We start from the raw sequence: 22,342 nt of genomic DNA, 5'->3' as shown, positions 1-22,342 counted from the left end.
TTTTCCTTCAAACAAATACATTCAAAACATGCAGTAAGCGCGAGTGTTCAAAAAATGACAATTTAAAAAATGTTCATTCTTGATTTTCCATTTGAGATGTCAAAATACAGAATTCGCATGTCAGAAAAAGCTGACCATCTGATCTCTTAAAAAAACAGGCCGCTTAAAGATGCTTTGAACTGGCCAGTAGAAAACTTCAATCATTAGTGACACCTGAAGAGCACAGGTTCAAATCATAAATAAATTTGTTACTCTACCTGAATGGGACCTGTAGTTCTGGTACAACTGATATATCCTTTTTGGTTTTCTAACACGCTGCTTCTTGTTCATGGAGTTCTTGCTTGCATAATGAAACAGTGACCTCAGATCACTAAAACGAAAAGCAACTCCTTTCATTATGCTCTGGGCAGTGTCACCAGTTAGAAACATGGCATTAGGGTCATTGATGCATTTCATTAACAGTGCTAGCTCAGCTTGGGTGAAGTCCTGTATCTCATCACCATAAAACTCATGGATGGACCACGGCAGCTCCCTGAGCTTTGAGAGTCTTTGAGATAAATTATACAGCAAATCTTCTTCATCAAAATAACCTCTCTGCGATCGTATCTGCTGATAAAGACAAAAGAGGTGATAGATTTCACTCCTGTCTTCTGTGAAGTTCGGTGATCTCTTTCGGCCTAGCTTTTTGTACTGCTCTTCAGTAAGTTTACCCCCAGAGCAACTCAGTGCCTCAAAAGAGCCTTTCAGAAATGATTTTATTTCTTTCCAAACCAGTGCTGGATTGTACAAGCTTTTACCTTTTATCATTTTTGGCCATATTTCATTTGCAAATACATCATAAGTCACAAAAGTCCGAGCATCACTTTCCCTAGAGTACGCATCTGCAGCTCCTTCATCATCACGATATTCTGCTTCAACATTACCTTCTTCATCCTCGTCTTGCCAATTTGGTACCACCAAGTCTTCCTGAGGACTCCAACCAACAATGGTTCTTTTAAGGCTTCCATCTTCGTTTCTCGGAAAAAATGGGTCAGGCATGGATGCATCCAGTAACAGCAACAACTGCTTGGAGGTGACAAACAGTGGAAAATTTTCATCTTTAACGTCTTGTAGCTTGTGAACATTTCGCTCCAGAGGCTTGAAGTGACTGGTTACCTTAGAAGACTTGCTAAGTTCAATGAAATTCTTCTGAACTTCTTGGCACAAGACAGGATTTTTTGTCACGAACATCTGGTGCAGGTGCTCCAGCCTGTTCGATGCTTCTGCGCTACACTTTTGGTCTTCTTCATGGTCGTCACATGAATTCATTTCTGCACCAGCTGTGCCCGCAGGAACGTTTTCATCCTCGCTGTCCTGGTCATGCTCGTCGCTCACCTGCTCCTCACTCGAATCATCACTGTCCTGTTTTAGTTCACTCTCTTCATTCTCTAACCTAGCCTTTTCAACCTTACTGCACTGTCTTTGCTGCCACGTTTGCCTCTGCAGCAAAGGACCATTTGCCAAGGTGGATTTTTCCCAGTACGAATAGAATTTCTTCCAAAGCCTATACAAGCAGCAAGTCGTCTTCCCTGTCCCACTTCGCCCAATTAAAATGATTGGTTCCATGGGCTTTGGATTGAGATCAATTACTGCATACTCCAACTCCCCAACTCGGAAAGGGTATTCCACACAAGAATGTACATCATTTATAATGTTAAGCGCCATGTTAGTACTGAAGCTGTGAAATTTCATTATATTGTATTCCAATTCTGCTGCACTGGCTGGAGGGAAATACTCAGGTATGGTACGTTCTTCTGATTTTTCTGCCTCTGGGTCTTCAACATAACAACGTGGAATGCGCTTCTGTGTTGTCACATTGTGGTTCTGATGTCCTTCGTTTATGCCCTTGAGCTTTTTCCTCAAGATGCAGGATAACCCACGATTGTAGGAAATACATATATTATCTAAGACACGGTTCAGCTTGCAGTGGTCGAGAACAATGGCCCAAATTCTGATTATTTCCGTGTAAACTCTGCCTGATTTTTCTGGAAGACTTTTTGTCTGTTCCGTCTCCATAATCTTTTCCGCACTCTCACTACAACGAGGAGAAAAGTCGATCGCAAGTTCCCATAGCATTCTTGCACCTTTGCCCAACTTGGCTTCATACAGCTGGATATCAGCTTTCAAGTGCTTCAGTGGCTTCTGAAGGCCCCTAGTCCATTCCCCATTGCCAAGCTGCTTAATTGTCATTATAGTTCTAGCTTTCAGAAAATGAGGCACAGCTTTGCTGCCCAATGTCTTCAGTATTTCAGGCGTGCACTCTATTTCCCAGGTCATGTTATCAAACTCCTGCACATACGCCTCAATATCCAGAATCTTCCCCTTCTCTTCCTGTGGTTCTTCCTTCTCTCCATTAGGCAGAGCCATACTAAATTCCCCTGCTCCCTTCTTTTTCTCCCAATTATCCCCTTTTCCTTCAGGATAAGCTATGCTTCCACAAGGTTGCAAGGACTCACTTTTTCCTTCTTCCAAATTAGTCTGAGCTGAAGATGGCTTTTGTACCAGAGGATGATCCTTTCTTAGGGTATCACCCAACTTCAGTTGTTGAATTAAAGCTGTGATTGCCTGCACTAGACTTTCCTGCAGTGTCAAAGGGCTATTTATTCTTTCTGTTTCCTGCTTCGCCAACTGATCTTTCTTTGTCTTTACAGAACATGGGGGTTTTAAATCATTATGTGCTGCGTTGCCAGATGGTGCCTTTAATGAGGACCCAGATGAAGAACGCCCTGTGCTCTTTGGCTGTGAAATCTCAGAGACTGAAATGGGCTTAGATGTTTTAACCAGCTGCCCTGCTATATCCTGCCGGTACTTCTTTTTCTCCAGTGCAGCAGTATTCCAGGCAAGTAGCAGTGGGTCATTTTTTTTAATTCTATGCTTCACATCTCTTCCTAATTTGTTTTTTATATTAAAGTTAACATCAAATTTTGCCAATGAATCTATTATTCTCTTAGCCTGTTTTGAAAATCCTCTCTGGAAAATAACATGCATCACTGTATTTCCATTGTTGTCTTGTATGTTTGGATTAAGATATGGAAAGTCAGAAGGTCTTGAAGCAAAGAGATCAAGTAGATAGTTCAGGATGTTTAAACCAGTGCCATCTGAAAGCAAGAGAACATACAAAAAAATCACTTGCTTTACAAGGCTGCTTTGTAGGCCAACAATTTTTAATACTGTTTTTCTGCAGCTATTAAGTGAAAATCAATTTGCTTTCAAAAGAAAAGAAAAATCTACGTTTCATGTTTGTAAAACATGCTTATTTGAAATGGCTCAAAACTGAGCTTTTCTAACATCCAGGGAAAACAAAGCAAGGGCAGCAAAGCTTTAAAAATCCCTAGTGCTGCAATTGTGCCTGTAGCATCAGTCAGTTTCATTCCTTTTTTAACCTCCTGGTGCAGACAGATTCGTTCATCTTCCAACATCAGCCCTGACTGGTACCCAAGCATTAGGCTGGTGACTCTGGTCACCTGGACAAGCAGCAGCTCTGGGTACTGCTCTGGGGTCATTTGAGTCATTTTAATATGCCACCCAGAAGTAACCTGTTGCAGATAACTTTGGTTTACTAAAATAATCTGTGGCAAATCCCAATTATTTCCTGGTATCTGAGGCCCCTAGAGCAATTTCCTACAAAATAAGATTAGTCCAATATATCTCTGGGGAAAAAAAAACCAAAAAGAGATATTCTACAGCTTTCTGGATTTAATCCAGATAATGTATGTGATTTAAACCAGATAATATATGCGAAACATTTATTTCCTAACCGCAAAATAGTAACACACCAAAATCATTATAAAGAAATTCCACCTCAAAAACTTTACACACTGAAAAATACTTAAGAGAAGATATTGTCATTGAACTTCTTAACCTTTTGATTTAAAATTTACAACTGGCAGTATCTATGCTTTTAATCTCTCTAAAGCTATTAAATGAAATGTGTGTGCTTTAAAAATGCGTAAGTTCAGTATTTTAAATTATTTTAATCCTTCAACTCAAAAATGTATTTTTTCTTAATTTAAAATCAAACCTGACTTTGGGGCTTAATTTGATAGTTTACCTGAATTTCTTACATTTTTATGTAAGCCCTACAGTCCTCTCACTGACTCCTCTTCTGAACAAAACTTTGCTTGATTGAGAACTGAACAAAAACTGGGAAACAGATTTCAGATGTCACTGTAGGATTTCCTTCAAAGTCTGCTGCCATTGCTCTGCCTTTACCTTTGTTTCTTCCTAGATCCTTCCCGTTTACTTCATTCCCACCTAGTACATATTTTACAGGGTTTCAGAGAGGAGCCTTCCCTTCTAAATCAGCTTGATTAAACAAGAGTACGTTCACAAAACAGTAACTGATGGAGACATTACAGCTGCTTGATTCCCCTGGTCACCTGAGCTGCCATTAACTCTCCTCACAGTCCCAGCCACTGCAACCAGAAAGCAGAACACATCAGCTTAACAAAGATTGGTGCGTATCCTCTGGCCTGCAAATTCTGGGGGCTGAGACACAGTCAAACATCCTGATCTGCTGCCTCTGCTATCACATCAGTAAACAGCAGCAGAAGGGGCAGTGGGCCAGACAGGTAAGAAATAGGGAAGTTTTCAACAGTTGCTGTGAAAACGGATGGTGCACATCTGCTAGAGCCCTTTGTGTCCCCTAGGCCCGAGCACACAAAAGCCTTACCTCTATTATTGAAACAGATGGAAACTGCAGCATGCAAAGGAGTATCTCCTTGTGCAATGGAGACATTTTGAGGATCTGCACCTTTGGTCAGCAGCAAATATACAAGTTCAAAATAATTATTTTTGAGGCATATTTGCAATGGTATTTCAGAGTTGGTTCCAATCCCATCTGGCAGAGCTGGTGTGAAAGGACACAAAAATATCAGGGGTTAAATCTGATATGCCAGATCTGCAAAATACAGAAAGTTCTAAACAGATGAAGGTACGCCGACTGCTGAGCAGGCCACTTTTTTTTTTTTGTCAGCTTTTTACATGTATCTGTTAAAGAGTTATTGACTAAGAAAATCTTCAGAATCTCCTCTTATCTCCCATTGTTGTGATAGGAAGACAGAAAGGCCAGAACATATCTTCTTCAAGTAAGTCAGTCACTGACCAAAACAAGAAGCCTCCTTGCACCTCTGGCACTCACAAGGCCGCAGCAGGACGGTGTGTCCATAATTTATAGCTAACATCAAGTTATAAGATGAAATGAAAAATGCTAGAGTAATCCTAGGAATAAGTCTCATGCAAAACAAGAAAAATTATGATGCCCACACTAGCCAAAAAAAAAAAAGGCATCTGGTCATGCCTTTGAAATCACTGAAGTAGTCAATTACTTGTAACATAACAACAGACTGAACCCAAAAACTGTGGCATACAATTTCTACCAGGATAATATTGTGGCTGAAGACAGATAAATTAAAAACCAAAGAAACTACAAGCAAAGGAGCAACAATAATCTTTGGCCTCTTTCCTTTTACCAGCCCTGAGAGCCAAATTTAATTTGAAAAACATCTTTCATCCGATGTAGCCTTACTAGCTTCCCCATGTCGCACGCAGTGGATACAGCCAACAGACTGCACTCCAACAAGCTGCTGCACTTACACAGAGCCACAAAAAACATGTGTTGGTATTTCTGAAACTATGTTGCTCCAAACATGCCAAATCAAATATCGGATCTATTATAACACATTAATATTGCACAGTTTTTCACCTCCTCGTTCAATCAAGCATCTTATGAGGTGCACTTGCTTATCCGATCTGTCACACCGTTGGATAACGTTGCCAATGTCAACATCTGAAAGACTGCAGTTTTTGAAGAGTCCTCCACCTGAGGTGTTTTCCCCACTGGCTTTCCCTGTTAGCAGCAGCAAAACTTTCTGCCACATTTGCTTCTCCAGCAACTGTTTTATGAAGTTGTTAGCACAGGCATGGGAGATGTTGCAAACCACCCCTTCAGGGATTTCTGCAAGACAGTCAAGACAACGTAACTTACTCAAACCACATAATAAAATCAATCTCGCTGTAAACTAATTTCAGAATAATGAACTCATTAAATTGAAAGTACAGAACAGCAAAATGCAACACTTGCATCTTTCTGTCCTGATGCTGACAGCCAAGTAAGTTTGAACATTTTGATTCATCATACTGAAATTTTGTGCATATCCCGGTGGTTCTACGTGCAAAACACAACGGCAAAAATAAGTAAAAGCACATTGTTCCAGTACTATCAGTTGCAGAAACAGGGAAGGGAAGGAAGGGTAAGAGAGCAAAAACAGTACGTTAGCATCAAACACATTTTTCACAGAGATTAAGTTTCGTGAAGGGGAGAAATGGGAACTCGCTGTACCTTTCAGAGAAGACAGCAGTTTCAGAAACCGCTTAACTGCATCTTCCTTCAATACATTTTTATGATGTGCTCCATTTTCAAGCTTGTAGAACTGGACGAACTGTTCAAGAACATCCAGGAGAGAATCTGTATCAGCTATGGCTCTGCTTTCATTCCCCCCTGTAAAACATTACAGAAATTGAAAATCCAGTTCCTTGCTGGCATGTTTTCAGGGCAAGACTGTAATATGTTATATCTCAGGGCTCTGAGAAATGTGTAGTGGCAGGTTAAAATCAGATGGCTGAAACTCTTACTGCCAAAGCCAGTCCTGTGACAGACTTCATATCCCAAGGGATATTTGATACACTCATCGAATACACTCTTTACCATAATACACTAAGCTGAAAATTGTAATAGTTCACAAGTTGATCTGCATGCAGGCAGGACACTGCTGCCTCACAGTGATATCATTATTCAGAATTTTTAGAGTAGATGACTAAAAACAGTCTTATTGGACTGTGAAAAATAAGTCCTGGACATAACAAGACTTATTTTTCAATAGGAGTCTAAACCATGGCTTGAAAAGATCAGCTGAGTTTCCTCAGTTTCTGAACCTCCTGAGTTTCTGAACCTGAGAGTCCTGCAGAAACATCTTGCCTCACCGGCCAGTCTGTCAGTTCTCATGCGGATACCCACAAGAGCTGCTCCAAATGGCCTCCTACGACTGAATCCTCTGCTGGAAATGTCTGTGGCCCACTACAGTCTCTTTCAGAGCTAGAATGTAAGTAGCAGCCAAGCTGTAGTGCCATGCTGCCACGAAGATGCATCCTGCAGAGACCCTCCAGTCCTGAGGATAGACAGCTCCCATCTCCTGCCCCAACTAATATCTCTCCGACCACACTGCGGTACAGGCGGCTCAGGCTTGCTCCGTTTGTTAGGGCAGACAAGAAACTACATAAGGGTTAGCCACTCTCGATACTGTCACACTGGGGTGGTATTGCACAATTCGTATGTTTTCTCATTCTCATTTATTGGCGTGGAAGAGGAAATTCCCATTATTTGCGCAATCACACCTGATACATTAGTTTTCAGAATGGAAAATGATAACAAACCAGACAAATCAGAATCCTTTTCAGAACTGACAGGCTATTATAAAAAAGCAGACTGGAAACCAGTTTATCACCCCAGTTCATGAAATTTCATATTAGCACTGGGACAATTAAGATTTGTGTCTTTCTGTATGACAACAGGTCCTTTGCAAACTGCCTAGAAATATCATTAATAATTTTTTTAAACATTCTTTGAAATTTCCCAATACTCCAAGAGTGTAACTAAATTTTAGTTCCCCTGCTTTGGTTATGAGAGGCTCTCATAGTTTTAGTCTGATAGTCTGCTCTGCTACTCTTTTCCCTTAACATGTGCAGAGGCTAAAATTTTCCAAGTAATACAGGAGTTTTAGCTGCGTATCACCGACATAGATCAAAGATGGCCAAAACTTTGTGAACAAAGAGCTCTTACTAAAATGCTATTTTGTTTTTAAAAATGTCAGCAACTTTTCACTCACATTTTCAACACTTCAGAGCTTCCCTTTATCAATATTTTTTGTTATTAAAAGCATTTTAAATATGCCACCAATACTTTAACAAAATGTTTCATTTTCCAAAAGCTAAAGTGAAAGTAAAAGGTTAAAACTGAAAAAGCATCAAAAAGAAGCAGTTTCTATGGCGGTGGGAGCCTCATGTTAAGGGTGAGGAAAAAAACCAGTGGCTTATAGTAACTTAGAGCAACTTGTAGTTACTTATTGCATGATATACTAAGAACATGTTGGACAGCAGTCACCTTCAGGCAAGGACAAAATGTTCATCATTGACTGATAGGAGATCAGGGTGACAGCTCATAGGAGAAGTTACATAAAAATCACCTATTATTACCAATTACAAATAAAACAATTTTGTATCTAAGGGATATAATTTTAAAACAGGAAAAGCACACAGTCCATGTAGTACCTCTCTGTTTCTCAGTGGAAGTGTGTTTCTCAATGTGATTGCTGACTGCTTTTACAGCATCGAAGTTTTTGTTCTTTTTCAAGATATCTATGACATATCTTGACCGTGCATCTGGAACAGTGGGATCAACCCCAAAATCCAGGAGCATGATCACATCTTCTGTTTGGCCTAAAACATTAAATGAATAAACATTAGAGGAAGAATAATTCTCATTGTTCAGGGGTTTTGTTCTGTTTTCCTTTGTATTTTTAATTTCCTGGCACAATTTCTAGCATAATTTTAATTTAAAAAACAAAAACCTGAATTTTTCCAGTGTCATAAGAATGAGGTATCATTAGGTATTTTTCCCCAAAAGAAACCCCTTCAAAAAAATTAAAACTCTATCTTCATTATTATTAATCAGGAAATGGGAGCACAGAAACACAAAGTGACGAGGTGCCTCAAGCACCTCACAGGCCAGAGGCAGTACGTGGAATTCACCTCCTCCCTTATGCCCCAACCCTGTTCTCCAGGCTCTAGGCAAACTGCTCTGTACATAAAGAAAAAAACTAAGGGATTTGGCTACTGTTTGGAAGGTGACTCAATAAACCAGAATATTTCACATATTCGGGCATGAATATACATAGCTAGGCACCGAGTTTCTTTCCTATGCAACATAAAACAGGATCTTCTTGGTAACAAGCCTTGTAACAAAGATACCTAGTTTGACTAACGATAGGTACCATTGCTTGCAACAGAAACTACTATCCTCTATAGCATTTCACCAGTATTACAGATCACACATAAACACAATAAATATAATGGTGATTTAAAGCCGTGACACAGTATCTAATATTCTGGAAGATGACATGCTCCCTTCTTAGTATGTCACAATGCACTACCAGGGGAAACTTTACAGCCTTGCAAGCAGCTGCCTGTACTCCTCTTGCCTCAAAGAGGCACATTTGCTATAAGCCATGCCCTCAGAACAGCTGGGAGAGTGCAGGAGCACCAAACCACCAAGTCACGCAGGAGAAGACTGAGCAACGGTGAGCAAATAAGTGTTAGACCACCACGCTTCCCCCAGGCGCACCACCATAGCACACAGCTTCTGTTACTGCATGTGCCAAAGGCAAAACCTAGATGAGGAAAAAATGATGCAGGCTAACACAAATGTCTTGCTTTGTTTGTCTAAGCTTTACTGTTCAAGCTATTTTAGGGATTATTTATTGTTAACAGATGGGTACAAGGGTTTATTTTTATATATATATTTATAAATATACTCTATATATAATATATATACTATATAAATATAAATAAATAAACTTTATTAAATAAATATATAAAAATACATACTCTATAGATAATATACACACTATATAAATATAAACTTAAATACATATAAAATATATACTCTGTATAATATCTATACTATATAAATGTAATTATAAATAAATAAACTTTATTTAATAAAGATAGACAGATAGACAGATAGACAGATAGACAGATAGATAGATAGATAGATAGATATACGGTCTCTTCTGGAAATGCGAGTCATTTAGCAACAGATGGAACTGCTGCAAAAGACATGTTACACCTTTCCAGAAAATGAAATTATTTAGATATGGGTTGTGCGCATTTCATTCGTACTGTTAACGAGAGCCACCAGAATGTCATCGCATTTAATGACCTAAAAGTCTGTTGTTACCTTGGCACTGATGCTTATTTCCTGTTGCCACCTAGTGGGCAGAGTAAGAAATACAAGAAAAAAAGCCAGGCCAAGTTAACACGAAAGAAATCCCACAGAAAACGTGAAGGAAAGCATTTCATTTTCCTCCTCTGACTTACACTGCTACTTAGGTTCTAAATCTTCACCTATTTAAAAGAATAGGATAGGTTTCCAGGTGGTCTAATATGATTTTAAGGCACATCAAACTTTAAAAGGTACCTTCTATGATTCTAAAAACTGAAGCATACTTGTGGGAAAATTATAACCAGTCAAACCAAAGAGCAAAGAGAATGGTCACAAATCAGGTATACAATTTTAAAAGGGAATTGTTGAAATGCTTAAATATTAGTTACCATTACAAAGTCTACATTCAGATAACAGAACTTTCTCATTTTCTTCCTTAGCATGAAATAGTAAACAACGGGGTCTGAAATTTTCTTCCAATATCCATTTTTCCATATGAAAACAAAACACCACACACACACAAAAAAGAATTGTATTTACTGCGTTTCTGGGAATATTCACTGGAAGATGCCACAATATGCAGGAGAGTGCATCCATCTCTGTCTTGCTCGTTGATCCTATCCTTCAAGTCTGGCCTCTGAGTCAGTAACCACCTGAAGAGATGGTTCTTTCCTGAAATGATCAAAAAGCCCACTTGTTATAAATGGTAAACAGAGATACAGCAGAAACAGATCCTGTTTTTTTCCCCTATGGAGTGGCAAGATGCATCTGTATGAAACCTTTTCTCAAACACGGGGAGTAGGAGAGGGAAGAAATATGTAAACGAAATCATGGCAAAAGCCAGCTGCAATGTGGGAGACATGATGCTATGTTCTCGCTGACTCGCAGCATGCGCAACTGTGACGTTGACTCACGACTCTTTAGCATGTATAGAAACTGTTGCTCCAGACTGAGGTTGCAGGAAAAAAATACTGTATTTTCTTCAAAGCTGATATATTCAGGTTCTGAAAGACCCACATCAATCACACTTTCGCTTCAAACCGCGAAAGAGAACAACCACATTAGTGGTTGTACCACTGGTACAACCATTGTACCACTGGTTTGTACCAGAGTCAGGCAGAGGTGATCAAAGAGAGTGTTTACAACATTTTTAAAATAGTGCCTTATTGGCACATGCAAGGTTATACCTAGATGATCTGATTTTATTAGTTTAAAAAAAAAAAAATCTAAAAAACCTCTAGCTGTCAGTTCTCTGATGAAGGCCACCATTGTTTTATTTTAGCTGCGGATGTCACTCACTTGCTTTGATACACAGTCTGATAACAGCATGAAGCAGATACACTCCAATGGTTTCAACTTTTGCCCCGATGGAAATTAGCCACTTGACTAACTCCGCTACTTCTTGCATCTTCTCACCATGCCCATACAACTCAGAAGTCTGATAACAAAGAGAACAATTACAACACATTATTTTACATACACAAAAGGCATTTCTTTTTTAATCCTATTTTCATGGGTTTTATGACAAGAATCAGTGGAACAATAACAATCAAGTCATATCCACTATAAAATGAAACATTTACTATACATGTAACAATTCCAGTAGAAGCTCAAAACAAATACTTTTGTCCTATGAAATGCTCATGAATTTTAAAAAGAATCTTGTTCTGCTCTGAAGAGCACTGAACCTGAAGTCTGTTTTATAATACATACTTCTGTATTTCTTCTCTGCAATTGACTGCAACTTTCTGCCTTACATTTGTCTATTAAATGTTACTGTATCTCAGTGCAAATACTGCTGTAACTGGATATTGTGCCTTTGAAGCTTGGATGAGGCAGCTTATGCAGACAGTTACCCCAAAGCAAGAAAAGGCTGGAGAAATACTTGAAATTGGGAAAAGGGAGTTAGAGATTGGGGGAAGGAGGTTTAGGGAACTCGGGTAACCAGTCCTTTTACAGCTCAGGAACCTCGTGGATGGAGAGCAGGACAAAGCCCAGCTCAGGAAGCATCTGGTGTTATTAAGACAACAATGATAATATGACTGCTCACGCAAAGAAAAGCTGTTAAGCCTTAGGAGACAGATTTTTGGCCAGATAAATTCCTAGAAGGTGATCTCATAAAAGTATGGAATTTACAGGGAAGTTTACGGACCAAGATTGAAAGCACACAGCCTGAGCAGAAGGCGGCTGAACTGAAAAAGGATGTTCCAGCAAGGACTTAATGAACATGAAGCACAGTCTACAAGGGGTACAGCAATATGGGGAACTCTGGAGGTGGGCAGAGGAAGCTCAGACAGAAATTGAGACAATATGCCAGAAGGATCAGGACATGAGGGGGTGCTCGGAAACAGTGTTCAGACATAATTTCTCCATTTGTGCCAGTCATCTTCTTAAATAGCAGTCTTCACACATGCTTCCAACATCCACAAATACATCTTTTTTTCTAACACCTCATGCCAAATTTTGACTGGCAAGAATTACTGTTTGTGCACAGTTACAAAATCAAAATACAACAAATTACAGGGAGTATGTAGTGTCAGCAGGGAAAGTTTGAGCTGTCAGAAAGCCACATTTTCTAATTTTTGCAAAAGAGAAGCAGTTCTTAGGGATCTTTCATCTTGATTTTTTCAGTCTTCCACATGTACAACAAAGCCACTAGAATAGCTAAGACTGGTGGGGCCAATTCAGCAACTAATGACATTTTGTAAAGGCAACCCACTTTTATCCTCCTCTCTCAATGAGGCACTTTGATTTGCTTGCCTAGGAAGCAAGGTTTTTTGCTAAGACACCCTACATGTGTCCTCTACTGCACTGCCATGCTTTACTGTCAGTGTGAGGAGCATGTTCACCCCTTGCAGGACTGCTTTGCTGCTATGCCCCAGGCCAGGCTGCTGCTAAGAGCTGTAAACCACAACAGCAGCAGTGGGCACCTTTGCTTGGGAGCTGCTTTAATCGGAGGCTCTCATGCCTTGTCCGCACCACAGCTAGGCTGCTCTAGCACCACAGCCCTGCTGCTGCCAGGCCATGGACCCGGCTGTTCCAGGACCGAACCCTGACCCACCCTCCCTTCCCTCAAAAAACTGAGCAAACACACGAGGGATGATGACGGGTAGCATGAAGTCCCATATGGGCTACTCTGCTGGCACTAACACAGCATACCTGCCTAATGATAGCTAACCAAGGCATGCTTGCATATATTCATGCACTAATTCTTCTGCTATCACTATAAACAAGCCTATGAATAGATGTTGATTTATTTCCTTTGCATTACCCTTTTTTTTTCAGAATTACTCCCACTCACTCTGTCAGGCACCTAACTGAAATACACTTACGGAAAAAGCCCCAACTTGAAATTATTATGACAAAAGTACCACAAGCGCTGTAACAGCCACATGGCAAATTCTGGCATATTCCATCAATATGCCCTAAACTGTTAATTTGCCAGCCAGTAAATGCCAAGCAAATGTACTGTGTAGCCTACAGTTAACATCTAAAGCTTCCGTCAGGAAAACCACAGTGCTGTAAGAAATGTAGTATACTTCAGCATAAAGCGTAATGGAATTTCTCAATGAGTGTGTAACCGTATCTTTTAAAAGTAGGTTACATACAGCAGAACTATAGTTAATTAACTCATACACACAAAGAAATGGAAGAATAAAACAAAAAAATGCATACGGAGAAGAATTTTTTTAATGGTCCATAAGAAATGCTTTACTTAACTGCAATTGAAACAGGCTGGGCATCCACTGTGTGGTAACAGACACATACACTGTGAGATGCCTTTAGAAAGTTGGCATGTTACTGCTACGGACACCGGCTGTTCCTGAGTGGCAGAGCTAGTCAAGTCCCAGCAGCTCCTGGCTCACAGTCGGCCTCCAGCTACACCCTGGTTCGCAAGGGGCCAGAAGCAATGGCTGCACACCCCTTAATGCATTCAAAGCATTTTGGCGGGATACCATGCACAAAGGCAGGGGCAAGCAGCAGCGAGCCCTACAAGGCCACCTAGCTCACACAGCGATGTGGGCAGAGCCTCTGGGGTGTACCAGCATGCATGGCACGGCACATGCACCAGGCAGGCACAGCCAGCCAGCAGCAGTCAATGTATGCATGAGCATGGCAGTTTATGACAGCTGCAAGATTTTATTTTATCCTGCCAGCATGGAAAGCTTTGGAAGTTCTCAAATGCTGCAGAACATGAGGAATCACAAGATAGAGAAAAGACCAAGTTTCAGAAGAGCAACATAAAGATCAAATTCTGCTGTCTTCAAATGTCATCATCTCAGTGAAAGGCATTAGGAATTGTGGCTACTTGGTCTACGACTGCATGTTTCCATCTTGCCAAAATCCTCCAAGTCATCTGTAAAGTGTCAAAGCCTTTGAGGAGAAAGTTTAGCAGGTGCTGCCTAGGTATAAAGCAATCTACCAAAATTTGGGGCGTTGAGGGAAGGGAAAATTCCAACACTGCACCCAGCTGAACTCCCTGTAATCACATTTGGCATCATGAAGCAGTCCAGAGACAGGCTAGCAAAAGTATAATAATACCCTATCCCAAGGATATCATAAATTGTTCTGGTTGGAAAACATATCCAACTTAACTGATGTTAGACATTTTTCAGCATTAAATTCTCAGGTTCCAAGCATGACATGAATAGCTTGCTGTACTTGAGAGGAAGATGATTTCTTTTGACCAAATTAAAGGAAACATTAAATTACATACAGAAGTTACACAAATTAAGGATTTTTTAATGTTCAAATGAAAAGGGACAAAATAGATGATTTAATATAATCAAAGTCCATGTATTATTTTCCATTTTATTTTTCTTTGATCTGTTTTAGCGTTGCACACAAGATGGAAAATCTCTCACTGAAGTGAACTGGAATAAAAGAAATAGACACAAGAAAAAAAAAAAGATGCTACTTTACCTCAAAGAGATTCTTCAGTGATAACTGGTTGACTCTGAGATTGGTGGGCAACTCCTTCTTCTCGGACAACAACAACAGACAAGACTGGAAAAAAAAATGTTAGTGATCTTATAAGCATACTTAGAAACTTTGTTTTTCACGGCCTCATCAGATCTTGTAGGAAAGCAAATGAAGGCTAACAACATTTCAGATCTTTTTTTAAGATTGTAACAGATTACTGAATCTTCCTTTCCATTTATCAACTGAACTAATGTAATATACAGTGGACTGTGGGAAGCTATGATCGATGAAAGTTTCCTCAGAAATAAAAACCATGTAGAAAGGTCAGGCCCCAGGGAGTCTCTCCAATACACCTTGGAAGTGACCCTTCGCTTTAGGAATGGACCTTTACATTCATGGGGATAAGACTCCCCAGCTACACCAATATCCTGAGCAGAAAGCAAGAAATGCATACTGTATCTTCTTCCGTTTTCTCAGTTTCCCTAAAAACTTTACCTTCTCCTTGAAAACCCACCTAGCTTCACCAGAGGATAAGGGAAGAACTACGGATGTCATCTACCTGGACTTCTATAAGGCCTTTGATACAGTCCCCCACAACATTCTTAGCTCTAAAGTGTAGAGATATGGGTTTGATGGATGGACTGTTGGATAGATAAGGAATTGGCTGGATGGCTGCATCCAAAGAGTTATAGTCAATGGCTCAGTGTCCAAGTGGAAACCAGTAACGAGTGGTGTCCCTCAAGGGTCAGTACTGGGACCAGTACTGTTTAAGATCTTCATCAACAACATAGTGGGATAGCATGGTGCAACTCAATCATTCAGCAAGTTTGCAGATGGCACCATGCCGAGTGGTGCAGTTGATACACTTGAGGGAAGGGATGCCATCCAGAGGGATCTTGAGAGGCTTGAGGAGCGGGCCCATGCAAACCTCATGAAGTTCAACAAGGCCAAGTGCAAGGTCCTGCACCTGGGTCAGGGCAATCCCCAGTATCAATACAGGCTGGGGGATGAAGGGATTGAGAGCAGCCCTGTGGAAAAGGACTTAGGGATACTGGTGGATGAAAAACGGGATATGAGCCGGCAATGTGCGCTTCCAGCCCAGAAAGCCAACCGCACCCTGGGCTGCCTAAAAAGAAGTGTGGCCAGCAGGTCGAGGGAGGTGACTCTCCCCCTCTACTCTGCTCTGGTGAGACCCCACTTGGAGTACTGCATCCAGCTCTGGGGTCCCCAGTACAAGAAGGACATGGACGTGTTGGAGTGGGTCCAGAGGAGGGCCACAAAAATGATCAGAGGGCTGGAACACCTCTCCTGTGAAAAAAAGCTGAGAGAGTTGGGGCTGTTCAGCCTGGAGGAGAAGGCTCCAGGGAGACCTTATTGCAGCCTTTCAATATATAAAGGGGGCCTATAAGAAAGACTTTTTAACAAGGCATGTAGTGACAGGACAAGGGGCAATGGTTTTAACCTGAAAGAGGGTACGTTTAAATTGGACATAAGGAAGAAATTTTTTACGATACAGGTGGTGATACACTGGAACAGGTTGCCCGGAGAAGATGTGGATGCCCCATCATTGGAAGTGTTCAAGGTCAGGTTGGATGGGGCTTTAAGCAACCTGATCCAGTGAAAGATGTCCCTGCCCACGGCAGGGGGGTTGGATGCGGAATGTAGGGCTGTGGTCAGTCCATAGCAGTCCCTCTCTGTCACTCCCTCCTCCTTATGCTTCTCCCCTGCTCCAGTGTGGGTCCTCCATGGGCTGCGGTTCCTGTCAGGAGCCTGCTCCTGCATGGTCTCTCCACAGGCCGCAGGAACCCCTGCTCCACGCCTGGAACACCTCCTCCCCCTCCTTCCTCTCCTTCTCCAACCCTGGTGCTCACAGGGCTGTTTCTCACTTTTTCCCCCTCACTCTGCCAGGCAGCATTTTGTCCTTTCTTAAACATGCTTTCCCCCAGGGGCCACCCTCTTGGCTGAGGGGCTCAGCTGTGCCCTGCAGTGGGTCTGCTGGAACCGTCAGGAACCAGCCGTGTCTGGCACAGGGCAGCCCCAGCCTCTCCTCACAGAGGCCCCTGCAGCCCCCACTGCCAGCACCTCGCCACCAACACCCAAGTAATCACGACAATGATCAATTTTTTTATACAGTCACCACAGAAAAGAGGATTAAAATAATTTCAGGTGATTCACCTTCTGATTTTTCTAAATGATCTGGTTTTGTTTAATAACCACGGACTTCCACTGAGATGCTCCTTTATTTGTGGACAGCTTCAGAAGTTCAGCTTGCCATACAGAAGGAAAAGTAAAAGGGACCAAAAATAAACATGTATTCTTTCCCTCTGATTTCTTTCAAGAGTAATGACACCAGATGGCACCATAATTATAACAGAGACAACAGCAAGAGCAAGCGGGATTTCAAGTTCATTGTATCCCTTCGAGAAATGAATTTCAGAAATTATTTATCACTAAAAGTATTTTTCACGTCTTAAAAATCAAGACGTTTGAAGTAGGGAACAATAAATCTCCATTGTTTTGGATTTTAAAGGTAACACGAGCTTACCCTGAAGAGGTAAGACATGAGCACCTACTGCGCAGCAGTACGTAACACAGCGACAGACTTACCCGCCACTTCCCTTTCTGGGCCAACCTTTCTATCACTGCTTGCCAAATCAGTGCATCAAACCCTGCGCTGAAAATATAATCATATGCAGGGGGAAAAGTTCGTGGAAAGACTCGTTCATCTGCAAGAATAAGCAATTGAGAAAACTATTTAGTATACACAGCACTTTTAAAGTTGGGGTCTTAACTAAATTACTTCATTGCACAGTGACAATTTAGCACCAATTAACACCCAGGAGAATGCCAAATGGGGGCTTAAATATCCCTGGCCACACAACTGATAGAGCACCTTGTTATCAGTGGCCAGTTTTCATTAAACAAGGGAAAAAAAAATTAATCCCTGCCCTCAAGAAACACCTCTAAGCCCCAAGATATTGTGAACCTTGTGGTGGTTCTTCCACTTGTGGGTGAGCCCAGCTACAGATGCTGCTAAAGCTAATCAAGGTCCTTAATATAGGGCTGCAAGTTCAAGTAAGTGCAGCAGGGGCACAACCCAAAATCTCCTGGCACGTCTGCAGGCCCCACCAGACAAAGCCTGTGGACTGGACAAAAAAGCAAGTAGAGGAGGAGAGACTGAGGAGAGGGCAGGGAGACATAGGGTGGACATAGCTCAAAAAAACCCACGCACGGCCACAGAAAGGTCAAATTCCCTCTTTTCATTACTGCCCATTACTAGCTGAGGGAAAGTCCCCCACACTGGAATACACTGCACTGTAAACTCAAGTTTAAGCTGAGTAACTCCTAATTATTTTCAAATCTACCCAGCTAAAAGAAAAGCAGAGTGGTTTGGACAAAAAACACTAAAGCCTTAAGGGTCTGGAGCTCCAAATCTCCAAACTTGTTTCCCCTGACTCTGAATTTCGACCTTTTCTAACTATTCCACCTTTGACATGTTCTTGTGAGACAACACACTCCCCTGCACAGTGTTTTGGGATTGTTGGCATCTGCTGTACACAAACTGGACCAAGTTCACCACATCCTTTTGATTAGGCCACTCAACATATTCATAATCCTCAAACAGACCTGTGGCACTAAGGAACAAATGAATGATCTCATGAAGGACACCCTACCAAGGACTTGTGTTGTCATCACTACTGAAAGGCTCTTAGAAAAATTAAGCTCTTAATTTGAGTTTACCGTTGACACTTATGAAGATTCCTGCTATAAAATCAGCAACTTGAGTTTGATCTGCAGAAGCATTCAGGAGAATCAAACCTTTATGAAACATAGAAATCGCCTCATAAGAGTCTGATAAATTGATCAATGAGTGGCCAGCTCTATAATAAGCCTGAGAAAAAAACGGAGAACAAAAAAGACCATTGTTGGGAAAATATTCAGAGATCTTTACTACAAAACAAAATGTTATCATTTTTTCCTAAATTCTTTAATTATGCTACAAAAATGACATACAGTACTATTTATACAGCTTCTTACACACAGATCCAAAAAAAGTGCAATAAACATCCCTTGACATTCACAATATGCTGATGTCGTCACAGATACTATGGAAGTGTGATAAATCCAGGAATACAAAACTTGGAAAATAACTACAGGATGAAAGACATACTGTTAGCAACTATATTTTAACCTCCTCTGGACGGGATTTTTTTTTTTGTCACAAGGTCCAGAATATGTGTTTATGTCCCCATGTCACTGCACTTTGCAGTATTTACCACAATGCATATATTCTTCAGCCAATGGCACCTGAACATGTTTATATTCACCACTGAACGAGGTTGTACTGGCTCAGAGTCACAGTGGAGTCACTTTGTTCAAACCAGACAACTGGCAGGCTGCAATACAGCGCAAGCCGAATTGATATTTGCATGCAATTTTACCATATCTAAATCAAATACCTTCTACTAACGTCTCTGGGAGTCTGTAGTGGTTAGTCCAGAAGACTATTTATTGTACATAAAAGCCAATCCAAGTGTATGCCTCCCTATCATAAATACTGTACAACCGCTACTTATTCCTAACAGATGAGTATTTGAATCAATGTGTACTTAATCACAAGCGTATGTGGAGTGTGTTGTTCTGTCCACTGGAAATACAGTATGACCTTGATCACCACGTACTGTTCCCAGGAACTGTAGGCTTATTAACATGTAAAGAACATTAGGGCACACTGCTCAAGGGAGCCTTCAAAGCAAAGTCCCCATCCCAGACCTGACTCCTGTCAGTGACTGATGAAACTGTACCATGAGCCAGGCTCTGTAAGACCGCAAGTGATCACAGAGCTGGTGAACCTCACCGTGGACAGGATCTGCACAGCGTTCTGTGGCCTGACCAGAGACCTGGCTGGTGCTGCATCATCCCCATGTCTTCCAGCATCACAAAGGCACGTAAGATTTTATTACTTGCTATCACCTTGTCTAGGATATTAATAAAATAGTTATCTTCTTGAAAGTGTTGGTGCCTCTCTTGTTGGGACCCAGAAAGAACCAGCATCTCCTGGTGCAAAAGAGAGCTGCTTCATTTTATTAAAAGTACTATCACAGCAGTAATTCTGATGCTCATGTACAGCATCAGACACTGATTCTGGAATTTTATGCTATATTTGCTTATCACACCTCAAAACCAAAACACAATAAAAAGCAGATATTGACACTTGTTTTAAAAAGTAAGGCATGCAAAAACTGCCAGCTTAAACATCTGAATACCTTAACATACTCCGGATCCCAGTGTAAGCTCTGGTAGGCTGAAAACACCGCTTCTCTCCATTTACCAAGATTGTACAAGGCAGTTGATTTGTTGCAGTGTAACACAGCTATGTCCCTGGAACACCTAAAAATATGTTTTTAGCATAACTGTTTATTTGCTTGAAAAAGGATGCATCGTACTTTATAGTTAGCAACAAGAAAAAAAAAGTCTACATATTACCCACCTAACAAAATTAGAGGTAAAAATGGAGTTGTAGAAAATAAAGATCATTTGAACATCAGCTATAAAATCTCTTAGTGACATCCTAAATGATACCCTAGTGATACCCTTAGTGATATCCTGGTCTCTTCTGAAGCAGAAAGCCAACCCACTGGACTAACGCAGTATGAGGATTTAGAAAGAGTTTAGACCATCTCAACACACCTAGATATGGCTCAGTGCAAGCCAGTGGCCAAGAACGGGAGAAAAGAGACACACGAATGGAAGCTGCTAGATGGAAAGAATGCTAAACACATTTTTGGTCATCAAAAAACAACCTAAACACGTTTCACTGTATCACCAGTTGATGAAGTCAACAGAATTAGCCACATTTACACCAGCTAAGAAACAAAGAAATGTATTTTAGAGAACAGAATATATTAAAGTATTTAAAGCATCTGCTGTATCCAAGAGATTTCTGGAAAGAGCTGCACACAAATTACAGGACTAAGTCCACCGGGTCCTGGGGAGCCTGGAAAGCCTGGCTTGCCTGCACTCTAACAAATAGTATGTGCCACGGAGCTGCATCCTTCATCATATTCCTATCTACTAATTTACGCTCAAGAAAGTTGTTTCAACTGCACTGAATGCGTTCAGAGCACACTCTTGCATGCAAGCAAACCCTGAAGAGGCAACCTATGGCAAGGGGAAAGGAGATACTCAGGAGCAGATCCCTGTGGTATGACGAAGCCCCACTGCCTGCGAGGGGCAGGTGCTGGAGGTAGCCTGCTCGGCTCTGTCCTCGCTCGGTCCTACTCCCTGCATATGCTCCAGACTTATTTTACTACTTAGTCTAAATGGCTAATAGTCAAAATAAATGAATGGCTGGTGTTAAGTTAGGTTAACAGCAGTGTTAATACACGGTAGTAATGAATATTTAATAGTTAACATAATACTCAACTATTTAATCATTAATAACATTAGCAACTGATGTTAACTGATGAAAGCACTTAAACATTTGGAAAAAAATACCCAAAGAACTCTTCTGCTGAAAAATTATTTTTTAACAAATCTGAGAATACTAAGAAAGACCAAATAACAAGAACAAAGTAACCTGTATGAATCATTTTACAGATAGGCAGATGACCCATGTAACAACAGGCCATAGACATGACCAGTACCTGGCAGAATCACAGCAAGATTAATCATGTCAGCTAAGAAACAGAAGTAATTTAACAGAAACCAACACGGTTTGTGGAAAATTAATTTGAGCTTTAATTACACTAATTTATAATTGATGCTTATATAAAATATTGAGATTACAGTCACTAACTAATCTCTCACATATATGTCAGGAACAGCAATTCCTCTTTAATTATAAAACGGGTACACTAAAGAGAGTGACAAAAGATACAAGAAAACCAGGTGTCAGGGCAAGAAACACAGTTCTGAGTTAACTGTAGTACTGCACAAATTTCAGACTTGTCTTACAGTTTACATCTTGTAATTCAAGAATACTTACGGGACCCATTGCATTAAATAACCGAGCATATGTAGAGCTTGATCATACTTTCTGATGGCCAAAGAGTAATTTCCATTTTTAAAATCCTGGTTCCCAGCTTGTCTCATAAGCTGTGCATATTCCATGGCATCCATGCTAATTAAGAGCAAAAAAAAATTAATCAAACAAAAGCATTTATTTATGAGACACTTCTTTCCCTAAAATCCACTTAAATTTTCACCTTAGTTTTTGCGTATTTGAAAAGGAGGACAAAAGAGCACATCGTTTTTGTTTGCCGCAGTTAGAATAGTAAAATATAACTCAGGTGATAGCCTCATCTTTGCTGTTGATGCCTCAACTTCCCATCTATTTTTTAATCAACCTCAGCTAACCAGATCTACCAGTGGTATGCATTT

The 22,342-nt window shown here is 40.7% G+C and overlaps 1 protein-coding gene across 1 annotated transcript in view; it reads right to left on the bottom strand.

The window, feature by feature from the left end:
- Positions 1-22,081, bottom strand: part of TRANK1 (tetratricopeptide repeat and ankyrin repeat containing 1) — a 47,074-nt gene extending 24,993 nt beyond the window's left edge. Inside the window, exons 1-12 of the mRNA XM_076330882.1 lie at positions 21,948-22,081; positions 20,227-20,350; positions 18,701-18,851; positions 17,567-17,685; positions 14,960-15,043; positions 11,336-11,474; positions 10,577-10,708; positions 8,365-8,532; positions 6,380-6,538; positions 5,744-5,995; positions 4,712-4,888; positions 258-3,137 (exon numbers count right to left, since the gene is read on the bottom strand). Of these exons, the coding sequence (XP_076186997.1) occupies positions 258-3,137; positions 4,712-4,888; positions 5,744-5,995; positions 6,380-6,538; positions 8,365-8,532; positions 10,577-10,708; positions 11,336-11,474; positions 14,960-15,043; positions 17,567-17,685; positions 18,701-18,851; positions 20,227-20,350; positions 21,948-22,081 (4,519 nt within the window). The remainder of the gene's footprint in view (positions 1-257; positions 3,138-4,711; positions 4,889-5,743; positions 5,996-6,379; positions 6,539-8,364; positions 8,533-10,576; positions 10,709-11,335; positions 11,475-14,959; positions 15,044-17,566; positions 17,686-18,700; positions 18,852-20,226; positions 20,351-21,947) is intronic.
- Positions 22,082-22,342: the final 261 nt, after the last annotated feature.

The sequence above is a fragment of the Aptenodytes patagonicus genome, chromosome 2 (assembly GCF_965638725.1).
Source record: "Aptenodytes patagonicus chromosome 2, bAptPat1.pri.cur, whole genome shotgun sequence".
NCBI lineage: Eukaryota > Metazoa > Chordata > Aves > Sphenisciformes > Spheniscidae > Aptenodytes > Aptenodytes patagonicus.
This window is presented reverse-complemented; position numbering and strand designations above follow the sequence as displayed.